The 27,069-nt window shown below is 40.5% G+C and overlaps 1 protein-coding gene across 1 annotated transcript; it reads left to right on the top strand.

Annotated features, from left to right (window-relative positions):
• On the top strand, positions 2,505-4,648 carry LOC109835121. The gene is made up of 4 exons (XM_020403116.1): positions 2,505-2,614; positions 3,295-3,924; positions 4,032-4,312; positions 4,392-4,648. The coding sequence occupies exons 1-4, from the start codon at positions 2,505-2,507 to the stop codon at positions 4,646-4,648; spliced, it is 1,278 nt and encodes a 425-aa protein (XP_020258705.1).

Consider the following 27,069-nt stretch of genomic DNA (forward strand, 5'->3'; position numbering starts at 1 on the left):
GTATATACATTTGTAAGTATACAAATATATTATATTATATACTAAAATATAAGTATATATAATGTAGTTATAAGTATACTTATATGTGTATATTATACACTTATAAGTATACTTATATATAATATAGTTATAAGTATACTTATATGTGTATATTATACACTTAAATAAGTATATTTTATATAAGTACATAAGTATAATTATATTTATCATATAAGTAAAGTATATAAATATACTTTAATAAGCATATTATAAGAATCTAACAAATACACATATAATTATATAATACATAATTATAAGTAATATATACTTATGTGATTCTCTCTCAAGTTATAACTTATAAGTATGTACATTATACTTACATATAATATATGTTTATATAGCTATATACTAATATGTAAGTATATTAATACATACTTATATAAATAAAATAAGATTAATCTAAATTTTAAATAAGTTTTTGCTAAATAAATAAATAAATCCAAACTAGCTCGGAGCCCGGCCCGGGCACCTTGGGTCCGGGCTAACCATTTTGCCTGGCCTAAGCCCTCAAATCCGGGCCTGCTAGACCGACGCGTTTGGACAGGTCTAGGCTTGAACCCTTTTTCTAGTCCTTCGCTTCATAGGGGAATTTATTGGGAGGATTTTTAATAATGGGTCAATATTGTAGATAGATATACATGAAAAATACAGTAATATAATTATAAGTATACTTATATATAATGTAGTTATAAGTATACTTATATAGTTATATGTGTATATTATACACTTATATAAGTATATTTTATATAAGTACATAAGTATAGTTATATTTATCAGATAAGTAAAGTATATAAATATACTTTAATAAGCATATTATAAGAATCTAACAAATACACATATAATTATATAATACATAATTATAAGTAATATATACTTATGTGATCCTCTCTCAAGTTATAAATTATAAGTATGTACATTATACTTACATATAATATATGTATATATAGCTATATACTAATATGTAAGTATATTAATACATATTTATATAAATAAAATAAGATTAATTTAATTTTTAAATAATTTTTTACTAAATAAATAAATAAATCCAAACTAGCTCGGAGCCCAACCCGGACACCCTGGGTCCAGGCTAAGCATTTTGCCCGGCCCAAGCCCTCAAATCCGGGCCCGCTAGACCGACGCGTTTGGACAGGTCTAGGCTTGAACCCTTTTTCTAGTCCTTCGAGGATTTTTAATAATGGGTCAATATTGTAGATAGATATATAAATATTGTTAAATATCTTTAATATATATATATCTTTAATAAAGAAATCCAAACTAGCTCGGAGCCCGACCCGGGCACCCTGGGTCCGGGCTAAGCATTTTGCCTAGCCCAAGCCCTCAAATCCGGGCCCGCTAGACCGGCGCGTTTGGACATGTCTAGGCTTGAACCCTTTTTCTAGTCCTTCGAGGATTTTTAATAATGGGTCAATATTGTAGATAGATATACATGAAAAATACAGTACCGTATATCTTTAATAAATAAATCCAAACTAGCTCGGAGCCCGACCCGGGCTCCCTAGGTCCGGGCTAAGCATTTTGCCCGGCCCAAGCCCTCAAATCCGGGCCCGCTAGACCGGCGCGTTTGGACAGGTCTAGGCTTGAACCCTTTTTCTAGTCCTTCGAGGATTTTTAATAATGGGTCAATATTGTAGATAAATATACATGAAAAATACAGTACCTTTTTCTGAAAATATCTTTAATAATATATAAATATTGTTAAAATCTTTCTTCAAAAGATAAAAAAACAAATAGAGGACGCGCCCACCGTGGGGCTCGAACCCACGACCACAAGGTTAAGAGCCTTGCTCACGGGCTGACATTTAAGTTACGTTTAAAGGATAAACTATATTTATCTTTATCATACATTATTCCCCCATGCAATAAATCATGCAGATAGTACTCTATAGAAAATCATGTATAAGAAATAGAATGTGATATAGCATATACTACTAAATATAAATTAACATAAAATCAATAACATCACTGTAATCGTTAATTTTAATATAGGTAGTTAAATCTGTTGTGCTATACGCTTACTTTCTATGTCATTTTTAATAGAAAACCCTTTATAGGAATTTTTTTGGGAAAAAAATGTCGAGGTCCTAAAAGCAGAAACTTCATGTGACGAGGCCCCTTGTATTTTCCCCTATGTGGATAAGGCCCAAAAAGCAGCGTTTAATATTTCCAGGGCCCTCCACGTCAGCGGTATAGAAAAGAGCAATTGTATTTTGTAAAAAACCCGAGTTTTCCCTTCTCCTTCATCCCTAGACGCTTCGTCACATCCCATTAAATGCAAACTGTTGTAAGAAATGGAGGGAAATTTCCCCATTATTTCTCTCTATCATGAGCAATAAGTATTTAGTTATCCATTACTCTTTCCTCAGACGAAAATTCTCTTCATTACTCTCTCTATATTACTCCTCTTTGTCCTAAGTTCGATCCATTACTCTTACCTCCACTTCATAATGGCTGAAAAGGACACCATCTGCATTGTCGCTTCAGGGGATAGAGCAGTATTCATGAAGATTAACTCTTCAACCACCATTCTGGATCTAAAATTTGATGTGTCAGAGAGGTTAGATCTTTCATATGATTCATTAAGTTTGTCATACAAGGATGAAACAAATGGAAGCTTCAAATTCTCCATTGAGAACGAAGATGATCTGTCGTCTATGGTGGAGCATTGCCATAACAGATGATTAAAGGATGTTCACATGTAAGCTTTCAAAGAAACAGAGGATTCTTAAAAAGTACACAACAACGAGCAAGATCGACAAGAAATGTAGGGCCAATGATTTTTTTTTTGATGCTAAGACCAATATTCACGACGTTAATTGTAAAATCAGTTAATGTTAGTTCATGCTAGTTTCATGTTTGGTGTAATTGGATTTTAGCTCTGATTTTAGCGTATGTTAGCTCTAATCGATTTCATGTCAGTTCTAACCGCTGTGAATTCTAGTTACAGCTCTATGCGTATGAAGGAGATTCATGCTAGTTCTTGTTCTATGTGAATGTACTAAACATGTTAGTTCTAATAGATTTATTGTTAGCTATAATCTATTAATTGTTAGTCGCAATCGACTTATTGTTAGTTCTAATCGATTTACATTTAGTTCTAGTTCAAATTTTGTGTTAGATCTAATAGTTAGTTCTAAACGATTTCATGTTAGTTCTAATTGAAATCTTGTTAGTTCAATCGGATTCCATGACAGTTCTAAAACAAACAGTTGTTGTTTATGTTCTTTATATTTGCAGCGCTTCCAGCAGTACGAAGTCAAAAAGTATAGAGTGTGGTCCGCCGTTGTCGACGCCCACATGTGTTCCAGATAGGATTCCCAATGACAATCCTTCCGGAGATAATGTTCTGATGATTGATGACATGATTAGCAGATCAGAGAGGATTCCTGCTTGGTGGCATACTGCTTTAACCGGTGAGGGACAACGGTTTGAGAGTGCGAAGGAATTAAGACTGGCTTTGTTATACTATTCCATGGCCAAAAAATCCGAGTACTTGTTTGCCAAGAATGAACTGAAGCGTATTCGAGTCGTTTGTCGGTTCAAGAAAGCCCAAAATTATCCATGGATGTTATTTGCCTCTCCAACACAAAATGAGATCAGACTTGAAATAAAAACCTTCGTGGAAAAACACACTTGTGGGAATCATGGCAATAATACAGGTCAATCTAGGGCCTCTCGACAATTCATTGCGACCCAAGTACTACCTATGTTAAAGGTCCGACCGGATTTACGACCTATCGACGTACAAAAGGAGTTTCTAAGTTCGTATGGGCTTAGGGTCGATTATAGTAAGATATGGTGGGGTAAAGAAAGGGCACAAGAGCAACTATATGGTGATGTTCATGAGTTCTACGATCAATTACGATGGTAAAAGAAGATAATATCTACAACATACACACTAATTTCATTTATGTTAGGCTGTATATATTAATTTGAAAAATGTTGATCCTAACACATAATCTTCAATGGTCTAGGTATGTAGAAGAGGTTAAGAAGACAAACCCAGGTAGCTACATTCATGTTGAACAACACGAGGGGAGGTTTTCAAAGCTATTCATCTGCTATGCCGCCTGCATAAATGGTTTTTTGAACGGTTGTAGGCCACTTATATTTATGGATGATACCTTTCTGAAAGATCGATTCAAAGGTATACTCATCAGCGCCGTGGCATATGATGAAAATCAGGGGATATTTCCATTAGCCTATTGCATTTGCGATCAAGAAAATAACGTCAAATGGAATTGGTTCTTACAAGGTTAGTTCTAACATGAATCATGTCAGTTCTATTATAGTTCATGCTAGTTCTAACTCATTCATTGTTAACTCTATTATAGGTTTATGGTCTATTCTTTATAAAAGGTCAGATCCATACAACCCTCCACACAAGCTAGTTTTAATATCTGATGCGGATAAGAGGATCAGAGAAGCAGTCATAGAATATTTTCTAGATGTTATACACTCTAGATGTGTTTTGTATCTAGTTGAGAATTTCAGGACGAAGTTGAGGGATTTGGGTTTCAAGGCAAAGGATACTCAGATTTTGGAGAATCTTTTGCAATCAGCTTGTTACAAATATACTAAAGCAGAATAGAATGACTATGTGGACGATATTAGACATGCAGACGAACGAGCCAACAATATTATCATGAGGAAAAAACCATGGTCTGGGTTTATAGCTAACAAGGTGTGGGCTATAACTGGCTGTATATAAGCTAGAACTAGCATCGTAGCTACTAGAATTAACGTAGACGCCAGAATTAACAATTGTGGAGGCAAAAAACACGAGCTCGATTTAGAGCTAACAAGGTGTGTGTTAGAACTGGCTGTATACAAGCTAGAACTAGCATCGTAGTAGCTAGAACTAACGTAGTAGCCAGAATTAACAATTTGGAGGCAGAAAACGCGGGGTGGGTTTAGAGCTAACAAGGTGTGGGCTAGAACTTGTTGTATACAAGCTAGAACTAGCGTCGTAGGAGATAGAACTAACATAGTAGCTAGAATTAACAATTTGGAGGCAAAAAAAGGTTGGGTTTAGAGTTAACAATGTGTGGGCTAGAACTGGCTGTATACAAGCTAGAACTAGCATCGTAGCAACTAGAACTAACGTATACGCTAGAATTAACAATTGTGGAGGTGAAAAACACGGGCTGGGTTTAGAGCTAACAAGGTGTGGGCTATAACTGGATGTATACAAGCTAGAACTAGCGTCTTAACTACTAGAACTAACGTATACACCAGAATTAACAATTGTGGAGGAAAAAACCGTGGGTTGGGTTTAGAGCTAACAAGGTGTGGGCTAGAACTGACTGTGTACATGCTAGAACTAGCGTCATAGCAGCTAAAACTAATGTAGAAGCCAGAATTAACAATTGTGGAGGTGAAAAATGCGGGCTGGGTTTAGATCTAACAAGTTGTGGGCTAGAACTAGCTGTAACAAGCTAGAACTAGCGTCGTTGCAGCTAGAACTAACGTAGTAGCCAAAATTAACAATTGAGGAGGCAGAAAACACAGGCTGGGTTTATAACTAACAAGGTGTGGGCTAGAACTAACTATATACAAGCTAGAACTAGCGTCGTAACAGCTAGAACTAACGTAGTAGCCAAAATTAACAATTTGGAGGCAAAAAAAAGGCTGGGTTTAGAGCTAACAAGGTATGGGCTAGAACTGGCTGTATACAAGCTAGAACTAGGATCGTAGCAGCTAGAACTAACGTAGTAGCCAGAATTAACAATTGTGGAGGAAAAAACCACGGGCTGGGTTTAGAGCTAACAAGGTGTGGGCTAGAACTGACTGTATACAAGCTAGAACTAGCGTCGTAGCAGCTAGAACTAATGTAGAAGCCAGAATTAACAATTGTGGAGGTAAAAAACGCGGACTGGGTTTAGAGCTAACAAGGTGTGGGCTAGAACTGGCTGTATACAAGCTAGAACTAGCGTCATAGCAGCTAGAACTAACGTAGAAGCCAGAATTAACAATTGTAGAGGTGAAAAACACGGGCTGGGTTTAGAGATGACAAGGAGTGGGCTAGAACTGGCTGTATACAAACTAGAACTAGCTTCGTAGCTGCTAGAACTAACATAGTAATCAGAATTAACAATTCGGAGGTAAAAAAACACTGGCTGGGTTTAGAGCTAACAAGGTGTGGGCTAGAACTGACTGTATATAAGATAGAACTAGTGTCTTAGCTGCTAGAACTAACGTATACGCCATAATTAACAATTATGGAGGAAAAAACCACGGGCTGGGTTTAGAGCTAACAAGGTGTGGGCTAGAACTGGCTGTATACTAGCTATAACTAGCGTCGTAGCAGCTAGAACTAACGTATACGCCAGAATTAACAATTGTAGAGGTACAAAACGCGGGTTGGGTTTAGAGCTAACAAGGTGTGGGCTAGAACTGACTGTATATAAGCTAGAATTAGCATCGTAGCTGTTAGAACTAACGTAGTAACCAGAATTAATAATTTGGAGGCAAAAAACGCTGGCTGGGTTCAGAGCTAACAAGATGTGGGCTAGAACTGGCTGTATACAAGCTAGAACAAGCGTCGTAGCTGCTAGAACTAATGTAGTAACCAGAATTAACAATTTGGAGGCAAAAAATGCTGTCTGGGTTTAGAGCTAACAAGGTGTGGGCTAGAACTGACTGTATACAATGTAGAACTAGCGTCGTTGTAGCTAGAACCAACATAGTATCCAGAATTAATAATTGTGGATGGAAAAAATGCGGGCTGGGTTTAGAGCTAACAAGGTGTGTGTTCTAGCTGACAATGGTTTGTTCTAATGCCCATGTTAGTTCTAGCTTAGTCAATGTTGGTTCTAGATGCTGTAGTGTCAGTTCTAGATGCTGTCGTGTCAGTTCTATCTTAGTCATTGTCAGTTCTCGAGTGATACTAGAACTAATACGATAGCATCTAGAAATAACATATTATTAGGTAGAACTATTATCAAATATAACTAACAAAGATTTATAAAAACATCATTGTATATGAAAGATAATTTGTTACGCATAGTTTCCTTCCATTACAGCAGCAAAATTGGACAGAACTAACTTCATGCGGTGTTGCTGTTAAGAAAGAATCTGGATCCTCATTTCATTGTCAGTTCTCGAGTGCTACTAGAACTAATACGATAGCATCTAGAAATAACATATTATTGGGCAGAACTATTTTCAAATATAACTAACAAAGATTTATAAAAACATCACTGTATGTGAAAGATAATTTGTTACGCATAGTTTCCTTCCATTACAGCAGCAAAATTGGACAGAACTAACTTCATGCGGTGTTGCGGTTAAGAAAGAATTCGGATCCTCATTTGTTGCTACCCTCGCTTGAGCGGAAGATGTCTGATAAAACTTTATCACTATCATTTCTCTTACGCTTTGAGGGTGCGGACTTTTCGTGCGTGGAGGATGGAGAGCTGGACTTCGATGATCCACTTTGAGAGCCGGAAGGGTTACCTGGATGAGGAGCATTGGCGGTGGGGAGAGCCGCCGCCAAATTGGAAGGGCCGATCCCTTGGTTGTGGAGAAAGCGCTGCCACTGGTCTCTATCCACAGTAATGTGTCTACCGTCCCAGCTAACCTCCTACAACTCTGGATCGGAACTAATAGGCTGCGCAGACTGTAGACCTAAGTTAAGGCGAGTGGATCCCTAAGCCCTCTCTAAACCACTCCTGCATTGGACCTGCGTGACGACGTAGCCTTCCTTTATATTGTCGTCAACTGGAGATGTGTAACGGAACCCAAGCCTCTTAGGGATGTTAGATAAATCCCTAATCTTGAGGAGCACTTTATAGTCTTCGAAGTTAGTATTGTTTATGACGTCCCTAGAGCACATAATGCATTCACCAATACCAGCGAGGAGAGTTTGCAGGAATTCATAATTCCAGAGGTGGTATGGGACATTGAAGAGGTGGACCCCAACTTAAACTGTGATCTTCCCTCTAACGGCGGAATCTTCCCCTAAAGGTACCCATGTCTACTAGGCCGAGCTCTATGGCTTGGGCAAGAAGGGCTTCCGATGGAAACTGCACTATGAAGCTATGGATTGCCGCATTTTTTATTTGATGGGACCATGACCTTAGATTGAAGCGATAAGCCAGCATTTCTCTAAGCTCCTGGATGGATGGACGGCTTGCTTCAAGAGTGAAGATGGCGAAAGCAGAGAGATGCCTGATGGTGTTGGCGGTGTTGGGAGTGACGGTAAGCAACCTTGGAGGGGCACGAGCAGACATACCGTGATGACAATCTCGAGAGAGGTACCCTGACCTATGGCAATGTACACATGCGCCATCCTTATCCATCTGTGATGTTAAACTAACAAAGATTGAAGATGGTGGGTTTTGGAGTTTGTTTTGGAATGAGGGGTTTAGAGATTCCGCCGTTGCTGGTGGAAGAAGGTGATAGGTTGTGAAGGAATGGCGATGACGTGAGAATCGAGGGAAATACTATTGAACTATACTATATTAACTGTGAATATATGATTTGAACACTGTTGGGGTGATAGGACATGTCTTGAAAAGGAGCAAATAGCCGGTATGACTATTGGGGGTGAAGGGATATTTATTTCTTGAGAAGACGCGCTCTAGAGCCAACAAAAAATGAGCTAGAACTAAAATATTCGCCCTAGAACTAACACTTACAAGGTTAGAACTAATGCGAAATTATAGTTAAAAAGAATCAGGATAGAACTAATGTTGTATTGCTTAGTGCTAACACTAGCCCACACCTTGTTAGCTCTAAACCCAGCCCGTGTTTTTTGCCTCAACAATGGTCAATATGGCTACTACGTTAGTTCTAGCTTGTATACATCCAGTTCTAGCCCACACCTTGTTAGCTCTAAACCCAGCCCGCGTTTTTCACCTCCACAATTATTAATTCTGGCGTATACGTTAGTTCTAGCTTGTATACAGTCAGTTCTAGCTCACACCTTGTTAGCTCTAAACCCAGCCTTTTTTTGCCTCCAAATTGTTAATTCTGGCTACTACGTTAGTTTTAGCTGCTACGACGTTAGTTCTAGCTTGTATATAGCTAGTTCTAGTCCACACCGTGTTAGCTCTAAACCCAGCCCGCGGTTTTCGCCTCCATAATTGTTAATTCTGGCTACTACGTTAGTTCTAGCTGCTATGACCCTATTTCTACCTTGTATACAGCGAGTTCTAGCCCACACCTTGTTAGCTCTAAACCTAGTCTTTTTTACCTCCAAATTGTTAATTCTGGCTACTACGTTAGTTCTAGCTGCTACAACGCTAGTTCTAGCTTGTATACAGCCAGTTCTAGCCCACACCTTGTTAGCTCTAAACCCAGCCCACGGTTTTTTGCCTCCAAATTGTTAATTCTGGTTACTACGTTAGTTCTAGCAGCTATGACGCATGTTCTAGCTTGTATACAGCCAGTTCTAGCCCACACCTTGTTAGCTCTAAACCCAGCCAGCATTTTTTGCCTCCAAATTGTTAATTCTGGTTACTACGTTAGTTCTAGCAGCTATGATGCTAGTTCTAGCTTGTATACAGCCAGTTCTAGCCCACACATTGTTAGCTCTAAACCCAGCCAGCGTTTTTCGCCTCCACAATTGTTAATTCTGGCGTATACGTTAGTTCTAGCTGCTACGATGCTAGTTCTAGCTTGTATACAGCCAGTTCTAGCCCACACCTTGTTAGCTCTAAACCCAGCCAGCGTTTTTTGCCTCCAAATTGCTAATTCTGGTTACTACGTTAGTTCTAGCAGCTACGACGCTTGTTCTAGCTTATATACAACCAGTTCTAGCCCACACCTTATTAGCTCTAAATCCAGCCAACGTTTTTTACCTCCAAATTGTTAATTCTGGCTACTTCGTTAGTTCTAGCTACTACGACGCTAGTTCTAGCTTATATACAGCCAGTTCTAGCCCACACATTGTTAGCTCTAAACCCAACCTGTGTTTTTTGCCTCCACAATTGTTAATTCTGGCATATACGTTAGTTCTAGTAGCTACGACGCTAGTTCTAGCTTGTATACAGCCAGTTCTAGCCCACACATTGTTAGCTCTAAACTTAGCCCGTGTTTTTCGCCTCCACAATTGTTAATTCTGGCGTATACGTTAGTTCTAGCAGCTACAACGCTAGTTCTAACTTGTATATAGCCAGTTCTAGCCCACACCTTGTTAGCTCTAAACCCAGCCAGCGTTTTTTGCCTCCAAATTACTAATTCTGGTTACTACGTTAGTTCTAGCAGCTACAACGCTTGTTCTAGCTTGTATACAGTCAATTCTAGCCCACACCTTGTTAGCTCTAAACCCAGCCAACATCTTTTGCCTCCAAATTGTTAATTCTGGCTACTACGTTAGTTGTAGCTACTACGACGCTAGTTCTAGCTTGTATACAGCATGTTCTAGCCCACACCTTGTTAGCTCTAAACCCAGCCCGCGGTTTTTTTCTCCACAATTATTAATTCTGGCTTTTACGTTAGTTCTAGCAGTTACGAAGCTAGTTCTAACTTGTATACAACCAGTTCTAGCCCACACTTTATTAGCTCTAAACCCAGCGAGCGTTTTTTGCCTCCAAATTGTTAATTATGGTTACTACGTTAGTTCTAGCAGCTACGACGCTTGTTCTAGCTTATATACAACCAGTTCTAGCCCACACCTTATTAGCTCTAAATCCAGCCAACGTTTTTTACCTCCAAATTGTTAATTCTGGCTAGTACGTTAGTTCTAGCTACTACGACGCTAGTTCTAGCTTGTATACAGCTAGTTCTAGCCCACACATTGTTAGCTCTAAACAGCCCACGTTTTTCACCTCCATAATTGTTAATTCTGGCATATACGTTAGTTCTAGCTGCTACGACGCTAGTTCTAGCTTGTATACTGCCAGTTCTAGCTTGTATACTGCCAGTTCTAGCCCACACCTTGTTAGCTCTAAACCTAACCCGTGTTTTTTACCTCCACAATTGTTAATTCTGGCTACTACGTTAATTCTAGTAGCTGCGACGCTAGTTCTAGCTTATATACAGCCAGTTCTAGCCCACACCTTGTTAGCTCTAAACCCAGCCCGCGCTTTTTGCCTACACAATTGTTAATTCCTGTGTATACGTTAGTTCTAGATGCTACGACGTTAGTTCTAGCTGCTACGACGCTAATACAGAAGAACTAACACTTAATCCAGAAGAACTAACATGGAGTTAGGACTAACAAGAAACGGGATAGAACCAGCAGAAACGAACGTAATACACTTAAACTAATGCTCAATTAGAGCTGGCAAAAAAGAGCTAGAATAGTCGCAACTGCAATTAGAACTAACAATGGCTCTTTTAGACCAATAGGACATTAGAGCTAGCAATACCTCTGACAATGTACATTTTCAATTTAAATATACATACATTATTGTATTTTTATAAACATTGAATCATTGTCTTTGTATAAACATGTCATTCATCACTATACGCTGACCCATCTGCATGTCCTTGCTCACAACCAGCTAACAATAATTGTGCGGCAACTCTCGCTCGCATAGCTTCAGTGATATCGTCCGGAGGATTAACCTGCAATGTCGAGCGACCTTCAATTATTGCTTGGATGTAGAGGTAGACGAATACACCACAGTCATAGCTACAATATAGAATGCTATATTAGACATTTTCCCTAGAGATAGAACTATAACACGATTTAGATGAAAGAACTAACCTCCCTCTTTGTTGCTCGCATTTTATGGCCTTGTATTTAAATACTCTTGATACATTTGACCTAACAAAATCAACTTGCTATTCATTAAAATAGTTTATGATTTTATTAACATGCTCCATCCAAGCTTCATGACCAGCAAAACTGTAGTGATTGACGACCTTTTCTTTCAGATCAACTTCAACCAGATGCCAATGGTCGTGCCTGACTAACGGGATCAATAGATTCTCTATGCGAATGGCGGTGTATTTTTCAATATATAGCAAAAATGGCTCGTAATGTGATGGGTCGATGGAGTAGAGTGAGTGCTGCCAATAGTAGCACGTAATGTTCAGTATTATACATGAGGGAAGATAGAACCAACATGTAATACATTAGAACTAACATGTTATAAGCTAGAATTAATACGACGCTAGTTAGAACTAACATGTTATAAGCTAGAATAACACGACACCAGTTAGAACTAACATGAAACAATTTAGAACTAACATTCTAGTCGTTAGGGCTAACGTGACGCAAACTAGAACTAACATGGCTCATGTAGAACTTACATGGCTAGAACTAGAACTAACATCCATTTTCGCCAAAACTAACACGATAATTTAGAACTAACATGTACTTACAAGAAAGAACACTGAGATGACTCCAAATTTTTTGTCATATGCCTCTTGCTGGACCGTGTCCAACAATGCTTCTTCCATCTGTAACATCAATGAAACATTAAAATTAAATATATGAACAAGACATTATACATTATTAAGCATATATAATCTAACCAAAATTAAATATACAACAGCTCTTCTCCGTTCATAGTGATATTGGCTGTTTTAATAACATCATATCTCCTGGAAATCAGAACTAACATGGATTAGGACTAACATGTAACGAATTAGTATATAAATAGTCAATTGAACCTTACCTATGAATCTTTTGGGAGCAAAACTTGATTAGGCAATTATTTTCAGCTGCGGTGAGTCTAGCCGATACTTTAGATGATATCCTAAAATTATGTACAAAAGTACCCCTGCTATCTATTATACATATGCTAAACAATGCAAGGTCTGGAATATCTTTATTTAGCTCGCCCAATAGAACTTCCTCCTCAGCCGTCATTGGCTTCAAACTCAACTCATCCCAAGTGGGATATTGTTTGCCGGTATAAAAATGTGTAACTTTGTCAACTGTATGTACATCATCAGAACTTGCATGTATATCTATAATAACTTTTTGTTTTTTCTTTCCCTTTCCCTCTGTGTATGGGGTCTGACACCATTTAGACCGCTTGCTTGCCCTTCGAACCTTCCTCAGTGGGGCTGCTACAACTTTCTCTGTTTGCACATCACTTAACAGAGCTTCTAAGATTTTGTCCACCTGATGTGAAATATTAATAATAGCCTCAGCAGAACTATCTACATTCTCACCTTCTCTTCCAACATGCTCCTCTTCCCTATACACAATCTCCTCCTCTTTCTGTACATTCTCCTCAACCCTACTATCTACATTCTCCCCTTCTCTACCAACATGCTCCTCTTCCCTATATACAATCTCCTCCTCTTTCTGTACAATGGCCTTAATCCTGCTATCTACATTCCCCCCTTCTCTACCAACAAGCTCCTCTTCCTTCTCTGATTTCTCCTCCTCCTTCTCTAGATTCTCCACTTTCCTATCTACATTTCCTCCTCCTTATCTACATTATTCTCAACCTTATTATCTACAATAACCTCTTCTCTATCTACATTCTCCTCAGCTTTATTCTCGGGGGATTCCACTTCACCATTCTTCTGGGGGCCGACATCCTCCCCCTCTTCCCCTTCTATTATAGCTTCCCCCTCAGCTATATTCCCAACATCATCTCCTTCTTCCATTGAACCAACATCATCCACAACTTTGTCTTCCATTGTGGTGACCTCCAAATCAACTCCATGAACAACAACATCATCAACTAGCTCCTCAGCATCATCCTCAGCCATCTTATGTTCAGCTTCTTACATGATGGGGTATTCCTTATGTAATCTACTTGATTTGGATGGATGTTCCTCCTCATTAAGCTGTGGCTTCGGCTTTATTTTTTTACAATTTTTTGTTTGATATTTGCCTTCAGCATCGCCGGGTCTATGACCTCATTATGTCTTCCAAGTTCTTCAATTATTCTGTTTAGCCTGTTGATCTCAATCATAATTTTTACAATATGTACTCTTGCTCTTCTTTGTGGCAAAGAGTAGTCGTTGGAGAAATTTAGCAGAATTTCTCCAAAAGGTAAGTTACTGCTCAATGGGTAGATCCTTCACATCCTCTTCATCTTCAAAAGAATTGTCAATATGTTTTGACATGATCTGAAATTATTAAGAGATTATATTTAATAAAATAGGATTATACATACATGGATATTGTTTACATTTAGCTATAGACAACTTAGACTTAACAGGATACTTACATAGCCTATTGAGAAGTTCTTTATTTCCTCCGCACTCACCTTCCTCTTTAACTTAGGCACATGACACACTCCTTCACCCCCCTGAACGGCAAGAAGTGCATGTACATATGAAGGAGCAGGCCCAACTTCCACAACAGGCCTATGAACTCCAGTTATTAAAGCTGATTTAGCCTTGCATGCAACGGTCCTCACCCTCATATATTGGACTTTCACCTCCTTTTCTGATGCACAGTTTGTCATTGGAGGTCTGGAGTTGTCGACGTAAGCATATTTCTTTATGCCCATCATCTCGTAGTACCAAAGCTGAAGTAAATACATTAAGCCTTCAAATCAGAACTAACAAGGCATAAATTAGAGCTAACAAACAGATACTAACTGATCTTTAGAACTAGCAAACAGATACTCCGTTAGAACTATCATGACGCCAACTAGAACTAACATGCCTCCTATTAGAACTAAGGTGAGATGCAATAGGACTAACATGACGTGCAAACATGAGATAGACTAACATGCCTCCTATTAGAACTAAGGTGAGATGCAATAGGACTAACATGACGTGCAAACATGAGATAGAACTAACCGACCTTTATTAGAACTAACGTGAGATGCAATAGGACTAACATGACGTGCAAACATGAGATAGAACTAACCGACCTTTATTAGAACTAACATGACCCAATTCTGAACTAACATGAAGCCATTTAAGGGTTAGCAGCATGACCCAAATAAGGACTAACATGAATATGACTAGAACTAACATGAGCATAGCTAGATCTAACATGATGAAAAGTAGAACTGACATAGCAGAAACTAGAACTAACATGACATAAGTTAGAACTCACATGACATGAATCAGAGCTAGAATGAACCAAATTGAGTAAAACATGTCACTTACACATAATAGTGTCATGCAACCTGGGACATATGTGACCCCTGACTTCTTCTTGCACTCCAAAGCAACTTTAATGCCCCTGGTAATTTCTGAATAAAAGAATTCAGCCCATGCTATCACTTTGACCCTCTCAATGCTATCCAGATATCTGAGTACAGGTCTAGGGATACCCTCCCCGCTTCTGGGGCACCATATCATAGAGCATTGATACAGAATTTGCAGCAGAACAAAGTCTTGGATATCCTGTTTTTCTGTAGATTCCACGAGCCTTTCCAGCTGCCCTTCAATGTATCTTCGATGGGTGATTGTTGCTTTTTTAACTTCTTCCCATCTTCAGTTTTGAAAAGATCAGCGAAGTATTGCAACCAGATTCTGTTTTTTGAGTCCCGGTTGATATGTATGACTTCCCCATAAGCTGGGAAGTAAGTATGGTTATGGACCCATTGTAAATCAAATTTAACACTTTTTATGCCCCCAGTCTTTAAATCGGGGATAGAAAATATGTCATTGGCCCTATCATAATAACTCAGCAGCAGTTCAATTATGGGGCGATCAGGCGCAAGAGCCCCAAATAAAATGTAGTGCTGAAATATAGATTCGCGATATGCATCCCTGTGACACTGACGCATTTTCGGAGCAATATGCTTCATGAATTACCAATAACCCCTGATATTGAAGGTTAGCCTTATTGATTCAAGCGCATCAGTATCAGCAAGCCTTTTCCTGTAAAAAGAAAATTTTCAAGTTCAATTAGACTTAACGTGAACTGAATTAGACCTAACACTAAACAACATCTAATAGAACTAACGCCGACTGTTATAGAACTAACGCCGACTGTTATAGAACTAACATAGACTCAAACTAGAACTAACATTGCCTAGGACTAACATTAGGACACATTACTTCAAGACCCCAAATAGTGGATAACCTAGTACTTACTGCTTTTTTTTTGGGGGGGGGGGGGACGATGGCACGACCAGCCCTTGCCGTTCTTCTTTGCTGGTTTCGCCATTCTAGGGTCTGCCTTTGCATGACCAGGAGGGTTTGTGTGGCTTCCTCCGCACTGCCATCTCCAGATGAACCGCCTTTTCCCTTCAAATCGCCGCAATGAGCGATTTCGTAGTCGTTAACCGATTCTGCTTCACTGGACGACATTTTTCCGGTGAAAAACATAGCACTGTAAAAAATGCCGACGAGGGAAATGGAAGTTCGACAGTTTCGGTGGCTCATTGGCGGTGGAAGAGAGAGAAATAGAGGGGGTTCTTGAATAGGGAGGGGGCGCACAGTAAACGAGTACAGTCTCATCAAAGGGGCAATTTCGTCACTTTCCATGGTCTTTTTGCAAAGCGATACTTTAGGGTCTCGTTACAAATACTGTAGGTTTTTGGGGTTTATCCACATGGGGGAAAATACAATGGGCCTCGTCACATGAAGTTTCTGCTTTTGGGGCATCGACACATTTTTTTCCTAATTTTTTTCCGGTTAAAGTTGATGATCATAGTATTTCTCCAACTTTCTTCTTGATAATCAACCTCAGCAGCTCAAACGGAAAGGATTAAAAAAATCTCTATGACATTTTTTAATAGAAAACCCCTTATAGGAATTTTTCCCCGTTAAAGTTGATGATCATAGTATTTCTCCCAGCTTTTCTTCTTGATAATCAACCTCAGCATCTCCAACGGAAAGGATTATTAAAATATGATTTGAAAACATCAGAGAAGCAAGGATATTTTGTCATATTACAACCCCGGGGATTGGTTAATTGTATGTTAGACCCCGAAATATTCACATTGTTCACTTAGATACCAAATCTCTTAACTTGTTTTAAAAACCGCCCCCCTAATTAAAGCTAATTGTAGTTAGTCTTCCATGTTAATGGATGACAAGGAAGGGAGACGAACAGTTAATTCCGTTTGGAAGTTTGTTTTAGGGGAAACCGAGGGAGGAGAGAAGTACTTACAACCAAAATGGTCTGATTTATTTCCCTCAAATTCAACGGTAGAGAAGAGAAGAATTGATCAAGAGCATTAATATTTTGCCCATTTATCATCATGAATCAATGGGTGAAATTTTATTATGAAACCGTCTGTTCTTTTCTTTTATATTAACTAGTATGCAAAACGTGCGTTGCACGTTATGCATGTTAAGAAACCATATAAGATAAAAATTGAATGCCAACTAATATTTTCACATACTTATATTATTATTACCACTTATGAAACATTAATAGAAAAATCATCCTTCATTGAATCTTTTTTTTGCAATTTATTTATTAAAAAACGATGTGGATATGGTAAGTTGAAATCAATAGATATCGACATGATGTAGAATTTAGTGTTTGAGAAAATGTTCCATGACAGAGTGTGCTAATTACAATAACAGTATAATGTTGGGCTCTGAAGCCTCCCTTTGGGGTCCGAGGAAACACGAAGTCGCCGAGAGAAAAGGTCACACAAACACAAAATTAACAGCACGAACACAAACAACGAATTTTACGTGGTTCGACAAGTTACCTACGTCCACGGGGTAAGAAGGGAATGAGTTTTCACTAATAGAGAAGAGAGTACAAATAGAGATTACAAAATCACTCAAATCTCTCAAACAAAGCTCTCAAACCTCTCACACAAACCCCAAACAAATTACTCAGAAAACTCTCTTTTCTGTGCATCAAATAACCCCTTTTCAACCTTACCTTAACCCTAAAAAACGTGTGTTTCAATATATATCAAAACAAAAACCAAATCAGAACAGCAAACGAAGCTCAGGCCCAAACCCGATTGGCGGTCGCCCGCCGAAACCATCGCGGTCGACCGAACATAACGAAATAAACAAAAAAAATCCATTACAGGGTCCGAGGTCGACCACCGAAGTCTTCGCGATCAACAGGACAGAAATCCTAAAACTACCATGTACTCGTGCACGTTTCCGGTCGACCGCACCCTTGGTCGCGATCAACCGGAAAACCTCCAAACTGTTTCCTTCGTCAAATTTCCTGAACTTCAACACCGTCGTCGCCGTTTCTACAATTCTCCACCTCGACGAAGTTTTCCTAAAACTGAGCTGACACCAACCAAACCAAACGTCCCACTTGTTGCGTCCAGTACAAAGTGGAAACAATCCACGACAGCGGACTCAATCCACAACAAGTCGAGAACCCAAACGAGAATGCGAACAAACTCCAAATGTTGGTATCAACTTATCAAACTGACTGTATCAAAATGACTACCTACGTATCCTCTTGCCCAAGGAATCAAGCCTCACGTAGTTCACCCAAATAGCTCCAAAGGCCCTCAATCAACTAGAAGGATTTTCAACCCTTCACCAACTTCACGATCATCACCAACAAATCTGCAGCTAATAACACTTCTAATGGTCTCAAAGTAAAAAAGATAAACTCTCTTCCAAACTTGCATCTCTCCACACCAAATCTGTCTTGGAGCTTAACCCCTCAACCCTATATGTAGAAGAAACACAATTACCAAACACCTCCACCTGAGGTGAGCCAACGATCATAGCCAAATCTGAACTGTGTCCACCTGCTACACTCGAATCCTGATCTTCAAACTCATCATCTGTATCAACACCAACATGATTCCTAATCTGTGTCACCTCAGCTGAAATCCCAAATGATACAGAATGATCCAGAGAACATGGAGTAATCTCCACCCAACATGAAGTAACATCACTTTCCACCCGTTGCAATACATCTATGATCTGTCCAACACTCTCCACCTGCTGAGAGTCAAACGTGACATTACTGCTCAGAACAATCTTCTTGAAAATAGAGTCCCATAACATATAGCCAAACATGCCTCTGAATTCCAAATATGCACTCGGGTCAATTTTCACATCCTCGATGTGACAATATACTGGGAACCCAAATATCCGAAGTAAACCAAAAACTGAAGCAGCTCTAACAGACCTAAATACTCCAATCGCAGCAGACAACAATCTATGTATAAGATGGCTCGAATATGTCAAAGCCTTAATACCAAAACTCTTCTTCAAACTACTGCTTGACACCAAACATTGATCCTTCTCCAGCAAGGAACAACTCAACAAAATTTTCACCTCATCTCGTTGCCCTAATGTTTCCTTTCCAATGAAGCGTCTCAAACTGCCTTGAGCTCGGCACAAATGCAAAAATGGATCCCTCTTGTACTTCCTACCAAAATCAAAACAGAGTACTCTATCCTTTCTGTCTGTTTTGGTCTCTATACACTTCTTCCACCAGTTGTTGACTGCTAGGACTTCACTCAAACGGGACTTGGTTGCAACCCAAACATGGCTAGAATAGTCATCAACAAAGGAAACCAAATACCTATTACCTCCCAATGATGCCTTCTTGGAAGGCCCCCAAACGCCCACTTAACATCATCTAGAAGACTCTTAGCTTGATGAATAGAGATGTCAAACTTCACCTTAGTCTTCTTACTCACATCACTATGCTCACAGGACTTCGAATTGCAGGTCAAAGCATCTCTCACCAATCATTGCATAGCCAAAGTTTGCAACGAACCAACACTAGAATGTCCCAGCCTCAAACGCTACAGTCTAGCCGAATCAATAGAAGTCGCTAGTACTCCACCTGTCACCATACTTCCAGTCAAGTAGTACAAGTTATTCTTCCTGACGCCATTCATCACAATCATGGACCCCTTTGTGACCTTCAGAATTGTATTCTCTAAGATCACCCTATAGTCTACTGCCTCCAAAGTTCGAAGTGAAATGACGTTATTCGTTAACTGCGGAACGAATCTCACTTCCTTCAGCTCCCTAGTTATCCTATCACATATCCTAATTTGAACTGTTCTAATCCACCAATAGGGCATACGTGATCATTACTCATGCGCACGACATCCTCTCTTTCTAACTCCTTAAAGCTGGAGAACCAATCCCTCCTAGGGTAAATATGGTATGTAGCACCCAAATCAAACATCCACTCCGTAGAGTCGGCATAACAAACTGACGGTAGTGCTGGGCATGAGTAGCTCGAAGAATCCGAATCTGAATTGTCACCACTAACTTTGGCAACATTCACCTCTAAAGCTTGTACGACTTTCCCCTTATTCTTCCCAGCTCTATCCTTCAACTTTGGGAATTCAGACTTTTAATGTTCATCTTCTTTGCAAAAAGCACATTGATTTTTACCAACTAAAGGATGTGCTCCTCTAGACTGTGGCCTCCTATTTTGGTTTAGACTTTTCCCTCTTGCGATTAATGCCTCTGCTATTGTATCATTTGAAGACTCATTGTCCTTCTTCCTTAGATGATAATTCACAAGAGCAGCGGTAACCTCACTATACGAAAGAGATGTCTTTTCATTAATTATGGTAAGAACAAAGGTCTCATATTCCTCATCAGGTAAGGAACTCAACAACAACAATAATGCCTTGTCCTCATCCTCGATCATGACATCCACATTCGCCAAATCCGCAAGAAGCTTCGTGTAGTTGTTCATGTGATCACTAATTGAGATTCCCTTCTTCAACTAGAAACGGTGTCTCCTCTTCAAATGCAAGTGGTTCTCAACACTCATCGTCAAATACTTGCTTTCAAGAATCTCCCAAATCTTCTTTGCAGAAGTCTTATTGATCACATCATATTTTAGATCCTGCCGTAAACAAGACCTAATCACGTCACACGCCGTCCGATTCATCTTCTTCCAAACATTATCTTCAATGTCGTCCGGCTTTCCATCCAACTGTAGGCAATAAAAATTGCCTTTATCCCTGCACAATAGCTTAGAACAGGCAAAAGAGCTCAAGGGTCCATCTGTGGTAAGGCAGGTCGTCTCCCCTAAGGTCTAGCATAGTCCAGCCGACTCAGTCCTCTTGAACCCGACTCTAAGGGAGGCCTTTTTCGAATCGACTTCCGAGACCTCGAGACCCCGAGCCGAGACCCCCTTTTGTCGACTCAAAAGGCGGCCTTAGTCGACTCCTCTTCCCGGAGTCAAATCGCTAATTGGCCGAGACCCTTCGTATCGACTCGAAGGGTGCTGTCAGTCCATCCCACGAGACGACACCCCTCCCACGTCGACACGAATAGTGGACTCAGTCGACCCAGAGTTAAGTACCACCAACTCGACAGCACGAGTTGGGGGGAGCCTACTAACATTCAAGCTCGACAGCTCGATAGCTCGCCTGCAGACCCAAGTGCCAGCTTGCCTAAATGCCTAGTCAAGCTCACTTGTCAGCTGCCCACTTGGAGTATGGGAAAAGTTACATCAACGGTCACATCCCACAGCTAAAGAGCATGCCGCTCCTCACCTAGGTTAGGCATGGCCAGAACTCTCCTAATAGCCATTGATGGCTACAAGAATATGGCGGCTGGCAGGCTACAAGAATAGGGTGGCTGGTAGGACCCCCTAGGTAGTCACATCCCACAGCTAGGAAGGCATGGTCACTAGTGGTCAAATCCCACAAATCAAGGGATGGCTCATGCCATACCTTGCCTATAAAAAAACCACTTTCAGCCAACATGAAAGGGGTTGATTGGCTGCTTGATTTTTTGGCTGGCTAATCATCCATCTTCTGAAGGTTAAACCTTGGCTTATTTGCTAAAGGTTCCCTGGTAGAAGGAGACTCGTCTGAACTCTCAGACTTGAGGCTCTCAAGCTCTTTGCAAACTTTTGCATAGTAGCCCTTTGCAAACTCATCTGAGCTTTAGACTCGAGGCTCTTAGGCGATTTGCAAGCTCTAGCATAGCAGCTCTCTACAAGCAGTCAGCCCATAAGCACGAGCACTGGTTTAGCCTCGGGTAGACTCGAACTCAACATCCGAAGCTTCTACCGTGAACTAAAGCTCAACCGCAACTTCAATCATATCGTCCAAGGGAAGCAAACGTGGCTCGAGCACCGAGGGTGGTGTCCTATCGCTACTGAAGAACCAACGTTAAACAAGGGGAACCTTCTCTCCGCTTCTGTTGTAAACATTAATGATTAGTTTGTAATAAGCCAATCTTGTAAACACAAACGACCCCTCAAGCGGAAAGTTAATTTTTACACCCTACAGAAGATGGCGACCACAGTGGGAGGAACCATTTCTTCAACCGAAATGGTGGTGGCGTAGTATGACGACATTGCGGCGAGGACAACTGTTGAGTCCCTCTGATCGAGTTCGAAGAGTACTTATCTTCATCCTCTTCTGGCGGTAATGCGTCTCGCAAGTGCTACAGAGTTGCGCGTGTGTGTTTGGTTCAGAAATTGCTTTCATTGATAAATTCATTACAACTTTGGGCGTTACAATAAATTCAAAAGAAATAATCTTTTTATAAGACTCTTACACAATAAAAATTTAAAAGCTACAATCTCCTCAAACAAATGTAACAGACATTTATCTCCCTCTGCTTGCATGGGATCTTGGCCTGTGACGGGGATGTTGATATCTGTGGACTACCAATGATCAGATCAGTCCGGAGTTTTGTTGATTCGTGAAGGAATCAAGAAACCGAAGTAATTATCTCAGCAACAGCGAGATAACCACTCTTCTCGAGATCGCAGCTAGGTACGATATCAAGGGAAGGAACCGGGTACTGTAGATCTGACGAACTCTTCTTCTTTATACCGAAGAACTCGATCCGATCTCCTTCTTCTCTTTGAAATTTGTGGCTCTTTAGTCTCTAATTCAGCAAGTCTTCGCCGACGCTCGAGAGTTCCAGATCTGTGCAAATGAAGGCTCTGGGCTGTATTTATAGGCTTTGGGACCTCCATTTTCTAATAAGAACGACCGATTCACTCTTATGCTTAATTTTAACCACTTTATCATATTCTTGGATGATATTTAGATCAGTTGAAACAAATCCGGGCGAAAACAGCTTCAAAACAGCAAAAAACGGGTTTTCTAGGCTGGGCTGCAGACACCCTCAGTGTATCGGCCGTGGCCGAGAAACTTAGGGTGTCTCGGCCATGGTGGAGAAACTATGGGTATCTTGGCCTTGGCCGATACACTTGGAGTGTCTCGGTCTTGGCCGAGACACTTGCGGTGTCTCAGCTAAGGCTCGGGGCATTGTTTCGTACGTCCTGTCCGTTTCCGCCATATCTTCGTCGTTCAAACTCGGAATCGTGCGATTCAAAGTGCGTTGGAAAGATGAAGAGGAGATCTACAAGATCCCAAAGTTGAATCATATGTGGAGTAGATGGGACATGAGGGGCGCTTCATCTTTCGTAAGCGACGCGTAGCTCCCGATCAGTTCGTGTTTTCGTTATTCTGAAGTTCCGTTGCTTCACACAGTTCGTCGACTCACTTCATGCGCTTTTCAACATTAAATAAGCTTTTGTGACTTGGATAGTGAAGTTCATCATCTTCTCTCTGTCTCAAGCCGTGTACGAGAGCCCGTAGGCAATTTTTGACGCCTACAGATACCCCCTCCAAAGTATTTTAGTCTCGTTTCTTTTATAGACGGGCCTGAAATACTTTGGATGTAGTCGGTCCAACCTTCAGTCAGTGTGAAAGGACCTATAGTCAGCTTTGATCTTTGACTTCTTCGATTTTTAGTCTATTCAATATTTTGATGAATAACTGAAGTTCTTCCGGCGTTGCGTTTATCGCCTGGCCGTCGTCAAAGTCTCGAATCAAAATTGGTGAGTTAGTTTTGGCTCGTGTCATTGACTTTGAACTTATTATCTCTATCGCAACGCGTTGACCGGCGTTGCCTCAGAGCTACGCATTGACTGGCGTTGACCTAGGGCTACGCGTTGATCGACGTTGACTTTAGGGTTTCGCATTGACCGGCATTGACTTTCATCGCAATACGTTGACTGATGTTGACCTAGGGCTATGCGTTGACCGGTGTTGATCTAGGGCTACGCATTGACCAGTATTAACACAGTTTATACTCGTACATTTACTGGAATCTACACAGTTTAAGCTCTTAATGTGTTGGAGCGTGGCGATCTCAAATGTTAGGGCTGCATGACCAACTATTAAAGCTGATTCATCTGGATGTATGAATTTTATCCTGAAGTTGTTGGATGCTCAAGTTACGAGACCAACTAATGAATCTTATGCGTCAGTGACTTTTGCATATATATAGGATTTTTGGCAAACCCTCAGTCATCAACGGGTTTGATGAGCCTTTACCGACTACCGTTTGAGTCGGGCTAGCATGCATATTGTTTAAATCCGTTCTGCATGTAATGTTGTGCTAAAATAGTTAACTCTTTTAGTGTTACGATATCGAATACGTAGACTTCATCTTTCTTACAGGAATAGACTACCAGGCAACGCGTGTTAGATGCTGACTTATTCCTACTTAGGCTTCTGGATAAAATTCCCTAGACTTAGATTCCGGTGTCTTCTTCAGTCGGTGAAAGACTAAACAGGTAACGCGTGTTAGGCGTTGACTTATCCCTTCTTAGGATTCGGGATAAAATTCCTCGCACGTGTGAAGCACGGATTTTGGCATTATGAATAACAACCTGCCATAATATCGAATATGTGGGCTTTCGTCCTTTTTACGGTCAAAGACTAATCGGCAACGCATGTTAGGTACTGACCTATCCCTTCTTAGGCTTCGGGATAAAATTTCTCAGACTTGGATTCTGGTGTCTTTTTCAATCGGTGAAAGACTAAACCGGCAACACGTATTAGGCGTTGACTTATCCCTACTTAGGTTTCGGGATAAAATTTCTCAGACTTGGATTCTGGTGTCTTTTTCAATCAGTGAAAGACTAAATCGACAACGCGTGTTAGGCGCTGACCTATCCCTTCTTAGGCTTCGGGATAAAATTTCTCAGACTTGAATTCTGGTATCTTTTTTAATCGGTGAAAGACTAAACTGGCAATGCGTGTTAGGCGTTGATTTATCCCTACTTAGGCTTCGGGATAAAATTTCTCACGCGTGTGAAGCATGGATTTTGGAGTTGAAGGATGGTGTCTTTTCTTGGGGCAAAGACGAACCCGATACTGGAAAGAAAGAATTTTATATTCTATTTTCAATTGCAAAATAACCTCAAATTAGGATCTCCACTTTGAGAATCTGAGGAGTGAAACTAAGAGTGAGATCTCTACTATGAGAATCTAAAAGATTCGAATAATCCTAACTGTCGGAAGGCTTGATTATCGAACTAAAGGTGAATTTCTAGTTTATCGAGAGTGAATTATGATTTTGGCCCTAACTATAGGAATGTTTGACCAAGAGGGAGTTTGAGGTGACCCTAATTGTAGGAAGATTTGATCACTCGATTTAAAAGTGGACCTCTCGTTCATGGAAGGAACCAATAGGGGATTTTGGTTTTGGCCCTAACTGTAGGAAGGTTTGACCGAGTAGGAGGTTTGAGACGATCCTAACTGTAGGAATGTTTGATCGCTCGATTTGTGGACCTCTCGTTCATTGGAGGAATCGAGAGGGGATTTTGGTTGTGACCCTAACTGTAGGAATGTTTGACCAAGTAAACAGTGGGAGTGAGAGTACAAATCACAGTGGGAGTGTTGACTTGTACCGATTACTCAGTGGGGGTTCTTGGTGTCAAGTGATAAGAACTTAACACGAAGGAGTTTGACAATTCGTCAAGGATTAGGATATTAAAATTCCCAGTGCTATGTAGGGACTTTAATAGCAGTAGATTAGTGTTTATCACTTTGTTTGTAATGATCAGGTTATCCGTAAGAATATTACATTTAACATTCTTCCAGGAACTTCCCATTACATGAATTTTCTACCCCCACCTTTCTTTGCGAAACTGGGTCCAATGAGGAGCACATTGTCCTCAGTCGCATGTTCGGGTTATCCTTAAGAATATAAGATTCTCTAGGAACTTCCCGTGAAAGAAAGGAAACAATTTAGACTCATATATCTGTTGGAGTATTGAGAAGCAGTTTATACTCGTATACTCTTCAGAGTCTTGCTGTTCTCATTTGGCTTATCCCAGTGTTATGACGCCGGCTTCAACCAAGGTTTGGATGTTATTTTTGAGAGCAAAGCAAGCCTTGGTAGGATGAAAGATCCTCCTGTGGTACACACAGTACTTTAGATCCGCAGTATTGTCAGCTTCCTCCTGATTTGCGATAGGTGGTAGCTTGATCTTGTTATTCTCAAGGAGGGATTCGAAAATGGCTGGAACGCCTTCGTCCTTGAAGGAGTACTCTTTTTGGAGTCTCGGATCCAAAGTCTTTTGCTGTCTTCGGGGTTGTTGTTGTGACGTCTGATTAACATCAACAACTGCTGCAGGTGTCTTCCCCTTACTACGGGAGACGAAGCTTGAGTTTGGAGGGTTAGCCGTCGGTTGGCTTCTTTCGGCCTTCTTCCTTCTGAAGAAGCGTTCGTCTTGCTCCCCGCGCATCTTCAACTCTTTCCAGGTATCGGACGGTGATACTTCCATAACTTCCAAAATATCAATGGATAGGTTATTATGACATGTTTGGAGGATAAAATCCTCTGTTACTGGATCTCGACAATTCATCGCCTTATTTCGGAAGCGCTTGATGAAGTCATCGACCGTCTCTTCGTCATCCTGTTTCTCCTCAAAGAGCATCCTGATTGATACATCGGTGTCATCATCAAAGAAATTGCCGAGGAATAAACTTTCCATATCGTCCCAGCTGTTGATGCTTCCAGGCTTGAGACGGCGGTACCAATCGAAGGCAGGTTCGCGAAGGGTGCCAACGAATGACCAGACCATCAAAGGCTCATTGCCGAAGATCATGCATAAGTGAGACTTAAAGTAGATCAAATGTTGAGTGGGCGAGTCCTTTTCGTCGAACGGCGTGAAGTTGATCAAGTTGAACTTCGCTGGATACGGGATCGATTCCCACTCTCTTGGATAGGGACATGAAATGCCGGTCATTTTCACCTCTCGAGCAGACATCAGAGCGTTGATCTTGCTCTCGAGGTCTTTCATCTTCTTGTCCTCGTCTATATCATGCTTTAGACGATTTATGAGAGGAACAACTCGGCCACCCTGGCATTGTCATCTTCGGTGGTACCATCCCTAGCGTCATTGTCTTAAGTGGGGCCACCCCTAGCATTCTGGTCATCTGGAGGATTATCAACATTGAGATGTTCATCCACATCTGAATCGCTACTTGCTTG

This window comes from Asparagus officinalis, chromosome 3, assembly GCF_001876935.1.
Source record: "Asparagus officinalis chromosome 3, Aspof.V1, whole genome shotgun sequence".
Classification (NCBI taxonomy): Eukaryota; Viridiplantae; Streptophyta; class Magnoliopsida; order Asparagales; family Asparagaceae; genus Asparagus; species Asparagus officinalis.